At 38.3% G+C, this 14328-nt stretch overlaps 1 protein-coding gene and 1 pseudogene across 2 annotated transcripts; both read right to left on the reverse strand.

Annotated features, from left to right (window-relative positions):
- Nucleotides 1-266: 266 nt before the first annotated feature.
- LOC148929260 (G-type lectin S-receptor-like serine/threonine-protein kinase At1g11300) lies at nt 267-3363 on the reverse strand (annotated as a pseudogene). Its single transcript, XR_016128899.1, has 7 exons — nt 2111-3363; nt 1932-2036; nt 1626-1834; nt 1328-1538; nt 1000-1236; nt 775-919; nt 267-689 (listed from the first exon to the last, which is right to left on the reverse strand). The product of XR_016128899.1 is annotated as a G-type lectin S-receptor-like serine/threonine-protein kinase At1g11300 (transcript).
- A 1374-nt stretch (nt 3364-4737) lies between these two features.
- Nucleotides 4738-7799, reverse strand: LOC125195207 (G-type lectin S-receptor-like serine/threonine-protein kinase B120). Its single transcript, XM_089056157.1, has 7 exons — nt 6532-7799; nt 6337-6441; nt 6058-6254; nt 5772-5982; nt 5447-5684; nt 5233-5380; nt 4738-5165 (listed from the first exon to the last, which is right to left on the reverse strand). The coding sequence occupies exons 1-7, from the start codon at nt 7748-7750 to the stop codon at nt 4857-4859; spliced, it is 2427 nt and encodes an 808-aa protein (XP_088912283.1). The 5' UTR covers nt 7751-7799; the 3' UTR covers nt 4738-4856.
- Nucleotides 7800-14328: the final 6529 nt, after the last annotated feature.

Below are 14328 nucleotides of genomic sequence, written 5' to 3' on the forward strand. Positions count from 1 at the left end.
TTTTTAATCACAAGAACAATCAAAAATATTTTATACGGAGTATTTATTTACAAAATATTGAAAATGTAACTGAATTACAAAATGAACATAAATTTGGGACCTGTATACAATTTTACTGTACCAAAAATTCTCACAATTCTTACCTAACTTTGTATGTTCTGATCTGAAATCAGTATGCCTGGAAAGGAATTATGTTCCCACTTGAATTTGTCACATGTTCAAGCTTGAAATATAGGAATATAATATATGCGACAATGTTTCACACTGTATATGTTTATTTTTCTAGAATAATTTAGGCTAAGAATTGTTTGAAGCAAACACATTCACACCTGAAGCCTGGCAAATGAAGGCAGCAGCAATATGTATCAGATAAACATACATAACCAGGCACTTTTACCAGTCACTTCATTTACAGAAACTTTACGTGACCTCTTGGTACAGGACTCTGCGGACTGAGAGCTCTGCGTCCCAACAAATGCAGGCTGCTTCGGGCGAGGGAGTTCTACAATCTCACAGTTAAGCGTAGACAGTGCTGTAGCCATGTTAGGCCTGTCTGCTGCCCTTTCTTGCACACACAGCAAACCTACATTACCATATCTCACTATCTCATCTTCCATTCTGCTATCATCTTCATATATGGCTGGATCCATCAAATTTACTATCTTTCCTTCATTCCATAATTTCCATGTCTGTTCGATATTCACAATATAACAAAAAATTTAATATGACATATAGAATGAAAATATGTTACATTTCCATAACAAAGCTACTTACATAAGCTGTAAGGAAGAGCTGCTGATCATCAAAACTTGAGTGTTTCTTTCCACTCAAAATCTCCAACAATAGGACTCCAAAGCTATACACATCAGATTTTTCAGAGAATGTTCCGTGAAGTGCGTATTCCGGGGGCATGTAGCCACTGCAACCAATGAATTCATGATCAGGATGACAACAACAAATTTCTATCTGAAAATATTTACTTGAGTGATGAGTGCTCACAATGTCCCAACAACCCTTGTTGTAATTCCTTGATCGTCATTTCCACAAAAAATCTTTGCCATACCAAAGTCGGATATTTTAGGGCTCAACGCCTCATCCAACAAGATGTTACTCGCCTTGAGATCTCTGTGAATAATCTTTAACCGTGAATCCCGATGTAGGTAAAGCAGGCCTCGACAAATCCCCTCAATGATAAGCTTGGTGTTTCCCATGTAAGAAAGCTATGTCTATGTGAACCTGAGAAAGGTTACCCGAGTTATCACAGATTAAAGAACAAATGAATTAAATATTTTCTTCGGCAAAGTGAAACTTGAGCATCTAGACATACCAAAGAGATAGGCATCCAAGCTTCCATTAGGCATATATTCATAAACAAGAAGTTTTTCTTCAGGCTCGACACAACATCCAAGAAGTCTAACCAGATTGCGGTGCTGAAGCCTCGAAATCACCTCAACCTCATTCATGAACTCCTCCACCCCTTGGTTTGAGGATCTTGCTAGTCTTTTTACAGCAATTTCTACACCATTTGGCAATTTCCCCTATAAACCAGCAAATGAATCACATTCCATATGATAGAGTACAAAGACTGAGAATATCTAAGTAAATCTTGAAAGAAGAAGTAATACTTTGTAAACAGGGCCAAAGCCACCCTGTCCGAGCTTATTGGTGCAATCAAAATTTTCTGTAGCATTTGAGAGCATCATAAATGTAAATACAGATAACTCCTCAAGTTTAACTCCATGCTTGTCATGTATGAGTGCCATTTCTTCAGAATATCGTTTATCAATTTCGTTGGTTTTGACGAATAGCAATCTGCTTATAAGCTTCCCTGCTGCTGAAAATTAAAATAAGACAATAAAATGTGTTGCACGTTGAGAGAGACATGTTATACAGAAATGACAGCAACTATTAAAAACTTGTGCCACATTTACCTCTATATTTCAACAACCATTTCAGCACACATATATCAACAAGTATAATCCCCAAAACCACTGTTATTACAATAACTGTTCTGAGCTCTTGCGTCTTCTTCTTTTCTGAAAATTGGAGAAACAAATGAAACAAGAGTTAGTTAAACTTCATGTGCATGTTAAATAAAGGGATGAATTACCTAGTTCTGAACGTGGCCATCGAATGTGCAGGTCATCACCCCCATAAGTAAAACTCTGAGTATCGGTTAAGTTATGAGTCCAGTGCAGACATCCATATCCAGGAGGAACAGCATAGGCTATACAAGAACAATTAGCCAAGCATGTTTTCCAGCATTCTCCTTCAGAAAAGTTAAAAAATTTAAAATGATCCGGCAACTTTAATCCCTCAAGCTTCAGAAATCCATCTTGTTCACATTGGAGGTGAGTTTTCCTAGTGCATCCACTAGTCCAGTTTCCCGCCTCCCACTCATCGTTGCTTGTTGGGATGAAGCCCCGAAAACAGGAACATATTGGCTTGTCTTGAGAATTACAGCTTCCAAAAGGTCCACACTTACCATACATGTCACACTCGTTACTTGTTGATGACCATTCTATTCTCCACCCTTTCTCCTCATCGGACCACACTCTCTGCTCTAGACCCCCTAAAGAGTTTAAGAAATAGTGGAACAAAAGAGATGGATATGGACCGGTAAATATTTCATATGCAGTTCCTAGAGAGTTACTGACAACCTTAATTCCATATCCATTGTCCCTGACCATGTTCGGAATCCCAGTGAATATATGACCATTCCATGGACCACTGTGCCATAAAGGACCACCATCCTTCCAAACGAACGTCTGAGGAACGTTTGAAGGCTCAATGGTCATGGTGAAACTTCCATGTGGGATCATCCGGACTTGTCCATGATGTCAGTATGTTCTTTTCGTTCATACCCAAATCTGTAACAATCTTCATCTTCTCTAACCAAGAGTCGGAAGCATGCTGGAAGCTCTCCCAAACATACATGTTATTGTTGGAGTCATCTTGCAGAACCAGATTACCAGTATCTAAGAGCACAGCACTATGATTGGAAACAGAAGTTGAAAGATTTGTCGACCACACAATTTCCTTTTGACCATCCAAGATAACAAGATTTCCATCTGATGATATCTGAAATGTTCCAGAGGAATCATTGAGAGGCTTATTTCTGTTAGCTACCCATACAACAGTCATCTCTCGGATATCGAACATGATACCGACATACCAGAGGCTGCGATTAGGTAGGCTGAAAAAACTCAGTTTGAATCTATTTCCACTAGAAATCAAACCTTTAGAGCCGCTGAGAGATTCATTAGCTCTTATGGTGTCAGTGGCTGCAGCAATGGCAAGGAAACAAGATACCATCAGTAAAACGAGGTGAAGATCATGATACGGCAAGTCTCTGAAAGCCATGAGTCTTGGATTCAGATATTATGGGGTGATGAAATGGAGTATCTTTCTTGTTCTTTGCTAGGACTAGACAGACATTGTTCTGCATTTTTCATAGCTGATGGTTACAGAGGGCTAAATTCTATAAATGGGGTCTTCTACAATAATCGTTCCACCAATAGGTAGGTTTTTTTTTTTGTTTCTGGAAATGGGTGAATGCGTATTTGAAATACGCAACTAAGCTGAATTCGGCAGTCAACCAGAAAAGTCAAAATTCAAACTAAATACGCATTCTTAGAATGCGTATCTCCCCTTCATAAAGTTAGTCCAGAACAGAATCGTGCAGAAGCATTCTGCCCTCTGCGCGAACTCCAGCCTCCTTGCCCGCGAATCCCTTCCAAGAATCGGGCAGAGGTATACATACCGTGGGGGGGAGAACGTCGGTGGCGGCGGCAGGTCGATGGGAGCGGCGGCGGCGGCGGCAGGTTGACGTGAGCGGCGGCGGCGAAGAAGCAGCAGAATCGAAGAAGCAGCGTGTCTGTTGTGCGTTCTGTTCTGGCCGATTTGCCCCAATTTAATTCAAGTGAGATACGCATTCTAAGAATGCGTATTTAGTTTGAATTTTGACTTTTCTGGTTGACTGCCGAATTCAGCTTAGTTGCGCATTCTAAGAATGCGTATTTGAAATACCCTTACAGAAGGGAAAAAAAAAAAAAAAAAACCCTATCGGTGGAAGCCGATTTCCAGAATGCACTATTTATAGAATTTAGCCGGTTACAGAGTTTAGAGGCCAAGTGTTTGAAATTTTCATTTTTAATGTCATTATACTTTTGTCCAACACAAAAACTATTCAGGGCGGTTTTTTATATTATTGAACTGGTGAAATATAAGATAATTTGATTAGAGTAATCTTATGAGACTATATTAGTATGAATTCTTCTGTAAATGAGATATATTAAATTACTACCAGTATTTTGTATCTTGGGTGACAATATTTCATACAGTACATTAGATCATATGTAGTACTCCATTAGGTAAGACTGAGTGTATTACTTAAAAGAATTACTATGACTTAAACAACCCTTAACGATTAAGTCAACAAAATAAATCACTAAGCCTCACCAATAATCATAAAACATGACAAATGTATGCTAGCTTTGCAAATCTAGCCTCTAATATACAAAAACTTACATAATTGTTTGGAGTTTTGGCCTAGAAACAGGAAACGTCCTATTAAAAGTGTTGGAATGAAATCAATTAAAGAAGGGAAGATTTGATGATCACGCAAAATTAGGAAATTGTTGATTTTGTGTATTGAGCAAGTCTTGCTATGTTTATGACTTTCTCAAGCCTATTTAAAGAGGGCGTGTATGTTTTGATTTGTATCAAGAATGAATATCAAAATCGATAATTCAATTCAACAAAAAGTCTTACTATACTTGGTTGTTACATTCAAACAACATCTATATTTATTATTGTAATTGAAGAGAGTATAATACTTGAAGAACAACAACTGATCAACGACCTTCCATATTTGTGACAGTCAAACTGTTGGCAGAGCAGATCCCTTCTCTGTCTCCTTTAGGGCTAACTTCAGCCAAAGATCTCCCAACAGTGAAGGCAGGATTCCGGGGCGAGTCTACCGCCGTTTGTTGGTTAGTTAACATGGCAGCAACTTCGGACATCAGGGGCCGATCAGCTGCATTTTCTTGAACGCACAATAAACCGATCTTGATGTATCTGAACGGATCTGAGATCGAAGCTGGGATCTCCAAAATGGGATCAACCACCTCCACCGCTCTCTCTTGTCTCCACATATTCCAGACCTAAGCCAGTGTGATCAAATCATTTTACTGTCATGTTAAGATTCTTAATGTTGAAACGAGGACTCACGTATCCAAGAAGGCTAAGATGATCAGAGCCATAAAAATCAGAGTTCTTCCTTCCGCTCATGATCTCCAGCACCAATACTCCGAAGGCGAACACATCAGACTTCAACGAGAAACGTCCTTCCATGGCATATTCCGGTGACATATAGCCACTGCATTTCAAAACAAAATTTTAGTTAGTGAAGCAATAAGGTTTAGTGAAGCTGCATTTCACTTACTAAGTGCCAACAATTCGGTTGGTATTGGCTTGCAAGTCGTCCCCGCTGAAATTCCTTGCCATGCCAAAATCAGAGATTTTGGGGTTCATCTCCGCATCAAGTAGAATATTACTAGCTTTCAGATCTCTGTGAACTATTCTCAGCCGGGAGTAATGGTGAAGATAGAGAAGGCCTTGAGCAATGCCTTGAATGATACGAACACGAATTTCCCAGCTCAGTCGGGCTTTCTTTCTTGGATCTGCATCAGGCATATAGCAGGTGTAAAATGGATGCCATTGCCAGACAAGAAAGAAACATCAATTAGAATGTAGATGAATTGACCAACCAAAAAGAAAAAAATCCAAGCTTTTGTTGGGCATGTATTCATAGACTAATATCTTCTCCTCATTTTCGACACAGCACCCGAGGATCCCAACAAGGTTTCTATGCTGGAGTTTGGCTATAAGTTGAACCTCGTTTTTGAACTCTTGGAGTCCTTGCCCCGACGTTTGCGAAAGCTTTTTCACCGCTACAAAATGTTCATTAGCTAGTTCAGCCTGAAATGAAGGCAAAAGAGTAGAAATTAGGAGATGAAAATCATAATATCATCAAAGTGAACTTTTTTGTACAACCTTGTACACAGGTCCAAAACCACCCTCTCCTAGCTTGTTTGAACCAGAGAAGTTATTAGTTGATAACGCTATGCTAGCAAAACTGAAGATTGGCAACTCATGCTCATTACTTTGATCTTCTCCCGTGGCTGAAATGCACGTGGGAAAGTATGTCTTCAAGTCACGTGGCGATACATTTTTATGTGCACTTCTGTGTGCTACGCCAAAGAGAATTATGATGAGCAAAGCCAATATATACATTCAATTTCCTGATGCACTTGAACAAAAAAATATGCATACCTATGTTTCTAAGCTTTTTCCACCAAAGAATGCACAAACTGGATATTATGAGTATACCACAAGTAATGGGTACGACTAAAGCCACTATAATTTTGTTTCCCTTTCCTGCAAAAGAAAAGTTTCATGTTTGGAATATTGTGTTCACGTCTCATTTCACCACAGTTACTCTACAAGAATAAATCTACATATTAGTACCTTTCATAGGAGGATCGTCGTGCCCCATTTTGACATATAGCGTTATACCTGAATCATTCGGCATCCTCTGTGAATCAATCAAGTCCCCAGTAAACAATAAACATCCTCCTCCATCACTGTTGGCATAAGCAGTGCACGAGCAATTGACTCTGCATACCAACTGGCAAATGCCTTTCCTTGCAATTTCCAGCGTTTCAGCATATGCAGGAAACATAATGTTGCTTAGTTTCAAAAACTCCATTTTGTCCACATCACACTGCAAAGGTTGTATTCTTCTACACCCACCCGAAAAGTCTAAGTCATCCCATTCTCCCCTAACTAGTGGTACGAACCCATCCAAACATTGGCAAATAGGACTAAACCTAATATCACAAACTGCATTAGGCCCACATATAGCAAACCTACTACATGCATCATCAGTAGGTTGTGAAGCGAATATAAGCCATCTCTGACTCCTCTCGTGCCACAACAAATGATGAATTGCGCCATAATCGCTTAATACAATCCTAACCACCCAGGATTCATTCTTAGCTTTATATGTCAAAAACGCACCGTCGACAAATGAGAAATTGTAAGTATTGCTAGCAGATGAGAATGCCGGCAAAGTGACACCTTGCCAAATTCCACTCCTCCATCTCATTTCTCTACCGTTTTTCTTGATGAAAAGTTCACCGCCTCCGTTTGGTTCCATTCCTAAGGAGTAATCGCCGATTGCAGGGTCGTCACCGTTTCTCCATGATGTGAGTTTTGATTCGATTCCAACCATCGCACCTGGCAGCCAAGTATCCGTCGGATTGTGAAAGCTCTGCCACAGAATGCCTGAAGCATTTTTCAAGACAAAGTTGCCAGTGTCAAGAATGAGTGCCTCAGTGACAAATAAAGATGTCATAGACCTCCAAATCACCTTGGAATTAGCAACAAGGGTCAGGCTGCCGTTACTCATCTGCAGCAGACAAGTATCACGAAAAGAGGATTGAATGGAGTGATTTCGATTCAAAACCCATACCACTGTTTGTATTGGTATGGTTTTGTACCATATTCCAACATAATAGTTGGTGGAGTTAGCAGGAGCAAACAATCCAAACTCAAACCTGCCCTGTTTGGAGATTAAAGTCTGGTTTAGAAACAGAGATTCACCTGCTGATATGGTATCTGATCCATTACAAACTGAACTCCACACGGTCAACACCAACAACAACCAAGGTAACGACAAAGCCATTGCAAATGCAACCTATTAAGTTTTGCTTCAGAACGCAGTCACAATTCGTCTCCAAGTATTCGCTTTTCCATCACAGATTCGGGGACCGTTAAAAGTCTTTATTGCCGGCTGGAATAAAGTCGTCGGTGACTTAGCCCGGACCCATTTTTATTAGTACTAATTTTTTACTCCATGCTCTTTTGGCAAGAGCACAAACCTATGTTCTTCCGCAAGACCAAGATACCACCATTCTATTATTTAATTTAAATACTTCAATTACTAAAACATTTCCACAATATTAAATACTCCCCCCGTCCCATTAAAAATGAAACGTTTTTCTTTTTTGTTTGTCCCATTAAAAATGAAACGTTTCCTAAAATGGAAATAACTCTATCTTTACTTTTTCATCTCTCTTACTTTACTCTCTCTTCTTTAACTCACAAAACAACACTGCATAAAATCTCGTGCCAATTTCCAAATGTTTCATTTTAAGTGGGACGGAGGGAGTACATTAATAATATGCAAAATACTATTACAAATTACTAAAAAATTAAAAGTTATATAATTAAAATCCTAAAAGTTACATAATGAAAATCCTATAAATAAAAAAAAAACCTCAAAATTGAAATTGAGAGTTGGTATAATGTCATTTTTTTGTGTTTGAAATGAGAGTATTTATAGATGAAAGTATGAATTTTAGGGTAAAATAATGAAAAAATAAATTAAAAGTGTGGAAATTTATTTTTTATTAGGAAGTGGGAAAATATTTTTTTTTACTAAATCTGAATTTTTCAAATTTTTTTAAAAAATAAAAAAAAATGATAAACCAACGGCCAACCAACATGCCACGTCGGTTGCTCGTACTCTATGCATCGAGCAGGGCCGATGCCGTTGGCAAGAGCATAGCGGCGAGCGGAGCAGGGTCTGCTCTTGCCGACGGCACGAACGCCGTCCTTGCGCAAGAGCACCGAATAGGCATGCTCCAACAGTAATAATTGATTGGTATTTTGTGTAGTTAAAGTACAGTATCAATTACAGTTTATGCAAATTTATTTTGAAAAATCAGCACTGACCTCCAAATTTAGAGCTACATATATCCTAGCACTGTGTAAACGGGTCGAACATTATGAAATCACACGGTGGTAGCGGTGGTGGCAAGTGGGAACAGATTTCACTGTGAAATTAGTTCACTCTCCTCATATTATCTGGACTGAATGAATCTACCAACAGACCAGTTTAGGAATTGTTAATTAATATACGGTGCTTATTATTATTGTGATATATACTCATTCAAAATGAAAAATTGAATTTTGAAGTCATTACTAGATAAAAAGAAATAACTACTCCCCCGTCTATATTATATCTTCTATACATTATATAAAAGGGTAGTTTTGGGGTGTTTTTGAGAAATTTATAAGTGGAGTGAGTAGAGATTTTACAATGAAGTGTAAACGTGGGAATCAAAATTAAGTTATTGAGATCATTTGTCATATTTTTTTAAAAAAAACTATAAACTATAATTAGTAGGGCAGTTACAAATTAGTCGGGCAAGGTGACTTTACTAATTACTACTATATCGTGATGTTCATGGATTGGGTATTCCCTTTTGCTTCTTCCTTTTCATTCAAACTATAGTATGAAATTCCATAATCATGATGAAATTCCCCGTTGAAGTTGTCATTGCTACACTTGGAACTGGAACTGGAAGGCTAATTGATATGTTGGAATATGTTGGAATCTCATAAAATAAATTTGTGAATGGTGACTTATCTTGTGTTGGATGAGGCAGTTCGGATGTTAGACATGGGTTTTGAGCCTCAAATTAAAAAAATTGTTCATCAGGTTTGTTCAGTTATGATGTAATGGTCAACTATAATAGTACATTTGTATATTTAGCCTATAAATATGTCATTTAAAGGCTGGATATTCACACATACATACTTACCTTTATTCAACCATATCATTTTTTCTCTTACCATAGGAGGACAGCTTGACGTCATGGAACTATTCCACACCATGATTAGTGAGCTCAAGTCTTCCCCAATTTCTTTGATTGGCTAATTTTGTTCTTTTCAATTATGTTTTCGTTCCTTTTCATTTTATTAATTATATTTTCCTTTACTTAACATTTTCTTAATTGCATTTTTTGTTCTTTTTCATCATTTCTATATATCAATTTTGATACAACATCGTATTTGTTCTTAATATTATATGAACTTATTGGTATTTTTTTCTTTTTAGTTATATTTTTCGATTCTTTCTATCCAATTTTTTTTTTTTATATGTTTTTTTATTTAGATTGATGTTACCACTATTTTCTTTCTTTTTGTTTTGAATAATTATAATTTTTTTTGTCAAATAGTAATGATTAGATTTTTAGTCCATCTATGTTACTTATAGTTGATCCATATTAAACAATATATGTTGATTGTATAGATTTTTAATACCGATATAACTAAAATTGTTACTAATATTGTTTATTATTAATATTAATTCTAATTTTGTTTAATTAATGTTTAAAAATATATCTGTGCATAGCACAAATGTGATACTATAATATATACAAGTGGAGTTTTGGAGAAATTTACAAGATTATCATTTAATTTAAAAAATTATATTAAATTAAATAGATAAAATTTAAAGGTTATTAAATCTATATCTATATCTATATCTATATCTATATCTAAATCTATATAGATATAAAAGGCGAGTTTTGACCTTAATTTTAAATTTTATAATTTTTGAGTATAAATTTAAATATTTGTAAATTTTGGGTGATAATTATTAAGTATTACAAAATCTTCTCATCAATTTGTTTTTTTTAACTGATCACCAGAACTAAAAAGCATGTAACCGACGGTTATGATGGGAAGAAATCATTGAAAATTAAATATATTATCTTAATTTGCATCAAATTCATATAGATTATTAATCATGTGACCGTTCCATGGCCATTCAGTGATATAAATCATCATTCATGTAAAATCATGAATTAGGAATCAATGTTATAAGAGCACTCCCAATGGCGACGGCGAAAATCCGGCGATTTTTCGCCGGATATCGCCGACTTATCGCCGGCCATTGGGAGGATTTCGGCGATTTTTCGGCGAAAATCCTACTGATTTTACGCCAAGCGGCGTTTTAACGCCGGGCTATCGCCGGATCATCGCCGGCCACTGTGGGGAGCTGTTCGGCGATTTTTCGGCGATGATCTTTTTTTTTTTTTTTTTTCCCTCAACGGTCATATTCTAATTTCCACCCCTATAAATATTTCATCCTCTTCCTCCATTCATCACCCACAAACTTCATTCACACAAATTTTCAATCTTTTTTCTCTCCATCTTTATTAAATGAGTTCTGATTCATCGTCTCGTGCTCAGTCCGACGAGGAAATATCACATTCTTCTTCCGAAGAAGAGGTACCTCCCGCTCCCACCGGATGGGATGTAGCGGGTTTCGCCAACAACCCAATCAACAACTATATCTCCCGCTGCATACAAAGCGAGATCGCTCGAATGCAGCAGCCACCCCCCCAACGGCCAATCCGCCGGCGGCGCCGATACATCCCTCGCAACCACACTGGTGCGCACGATCGGCTGTTCGCCGATTATTTCGGGGAGGAACCACGTTATCCGGCAGATGTATTTCGTCGCCGGTTCAGAATGCGCCGCTCCCTCTTCCTGCGCATTGTTAATGCGTTGTCCGCGCGTTACCCCGAGTTCCGGCTCCAGCGAGACGCAGCAGGGAAGCCCGGACTATCGCCCCTACAGAAATGCACTGTTGCCATCTGGCAGTTGGCATACGGAGGGTCCGCCGACATGTTCGATGAGTATCTGCAATGCGGCGAGACGACTGGCAACGAGTGCCTGAAGAATTTCTGTCAGGGCGTGCGAGAGATATTTGGGGAGCACTACCTTCGCTCGCCGGACGCAGCTGACTGCCAGTTCCTACTGGATTGGCACTGGAGGACCCACGGCTTTCCGGGGATGCTCGGCAGCATCGACTGTATGCACTGGCAGTGGAAGAACTGCCCAACCGCGTGGCGAGGCCAGTTCACCACCGGCTACAAAGGTACGCATCCCACCATCATTCTTGAAGCCGTTGCCGACCAACGGCTTTGGATTTGGCATGCTTATTTTGGTATAGCCGGGTCGAACAACGACCTAAATGTTCTCAATTCCTCGCCCCTTTTCAACGAGCGGATCAACGGGTTAGGCCCCTCCATCGAATTCACGGCCAATGGCAATGTGCATAACATGGGGTACTACCTGGCTGACGGCATCTATCCGCAATGGCCCGTGTTTCTGAAGACGATCAGATGCCCACTCGGAGATAGAAGAAGGTATTTTGCCCGAGCGCAAGAGTCTGCGCGCAAGGATGTGGAGAGGGCATTTGGGGTGCTCCAATCGCGATTTGCACTGGTAAAGGGCCCGACGCGCTTTTTCTACCAGGGGGATATTGCCGATATCATGTATGCGTGCATCATCATGCATAACATGATCATCGATGATGAACACGAAGGCGTCCTCGACGTCACCAACGACCCAAGTGTTGCATCATCGAGTCACGGTGTCTCAACCGAGTCCGCCCGCCAGGGTGTACCGCACAACGAACATGAACGGTTCCAGGCGTTCATGGACATACATCAGAAGGAGGCCCATCAAGCACTACAACACGATATCATCGAAGAATTGTGGGCAAATAGAAACCGCGCCCACCGCCCTTGAATTTTTTTTTCTTTGAATTTTTTTTTTGATTTTTTTTTTCCATTCGTGTACTTTTTTTTTTTTTTTAATTTTCTTCTTTGTAATGTGTACCCGTGTTTAATACAACGAACTTTATTACTATTATTTGTTTTATCTTATAAATTAAATAAGCTAGCTTTATTATATATAAAAATAAAACAATTAAATTAGTGATGATGTAAAAATGAAATGTTGAGTTAGGGAGAAATAAGGGAGAAACCATTGCAGAGGTTGGCTAAAAGTTGGCTAAAAACTGGGGATAAATTTTGGTGCTGATGTGGTGCTGATGTGGCAGGAGTTAGGGAGAAATAAGGGAGTTTATCCCCAAACCATTGGGAGTGCTCTAATACTTTTAAGATTTCAGATGACAATTTTTATTTAATTACTATTATTTTCCTAACAATTAATTTATTTATTGCACCATTTAACGTTATGCAGTTACATATAGAGAATTAATAATTCAATTTAAGTCCATGGCTATAAATATATGTCATTTGTTTGTTTGTAACTCGATTATTCAATCCTATTGTACCACCAAATTTTCTCCAAAAAAATTGTTTATGTATGGTTCTTGCTTTAGGGTTCTTACATATAGAGAATTAGTAGATTCAACTTTTTTTCCCTTTAATAGTTAGATTTTTTTTATGTGTGTGTTACTAATATTTGTTGTTTGTGTTCTTACTAGAGAAGAAAGTTGACACCATTGAAATGGAATTCAACTTCCTCAATGATCTACAACCTACTATAACTTAATCAGTCAAATTTTGAAATCATGAAGCATTCACCATTGACGATTTGATATTGAAATTGGTGAGTATTTATGTGAAATTTTATAGTCATGAACTCTTGCGGATTACGAATTTCACCAATATAAACACAAACTTGTGTTTGCATTCACAAATGCAAATATTTCTCGAAATTGCAATATAGGGTCCGTAGTTGATTTTTAATAGAAATTCTTACCTACAGATGGGGGCAAACTGGCATAATGGAGAAGATGAGAGGCTATTGGAGATAGATGGAAGCCGATGGGCGGTGGGGGTAGAGCCGCGTGAGCATATGCTGCGATTCTGGAATCCATTTTCTATATTTTTCATTTTTTGGTTGCATTCTAATCAAATTTTTTTTATAAATAGAGTTGATTAATGGTCTATTGTTAATCAATTTCAATTAATGATATTATTAGATATTAATTGATTAGTAATTAAAGATATTGAGGGGCTGGCCATGTAATCAATTCAAAAATAAAAACTATACTTAATTTTCAACATTATTAAAAATAATCTATAAGAAAATATGGGAAGCTTTTTTTTTTTCCTACTATTGTGATCTATAAATTTTATACTATAATTTTGTTTTTTGATACTAGTCTTACTAATCTAAAGTGACAGTTTGGTGAAAAGACAATTTTATCCTTTTTGGAGGGAAAATGTGAAGCTATTTTGTTTACCCTTTTTGTCATTTTGAAATATGACAACTATTGGATAGAAAATTGGTCCAATCAAATGATAGCTTCCCAACCAAGATTTGGAACAATTATTAAGCAACATTGAATCTGCAAAATGAAACATAGAGGGATAAGGGGGAGAAGAAGAAAGAGGAAGGAGAAAGAGTGCATCGAGGCAGACCCCAAATCATCGCCGGAGCGGCGGCAAAGGTGAGAAGGAGAAAGAGAGAATGGCGGCGACATGGCACAGCCGGGACAACACAGTGGTACGCTGGGTGAGACGGCGAGAGAGATGCCGGAGATGAGGAGTAGGAGGCGGCGATGCAGCTTTGCAGGAGGGGTGACGTGAGAGAGGACAGTGCTGGGGATAAAAAAGAAGATAGGAGAGAGGGAGGCAGACGAGCAGT

Source organism: Salvia hispanica, chromosome 4 (genome assembly GCF_029641045.1).
Source record: "Salvia hispanica isolate PSC_SH4W2 chromosome 4, Shi_PSC_v1, whole genome shotgun sequence".
NCBI classification, from domain to species: domain Eukaryota; kingdom Viridiplantae; phylum Streptophyta; class Magnoliopsida; order Lamiales; family Lamiaceae; genus Salvia; species Salvia hispanica.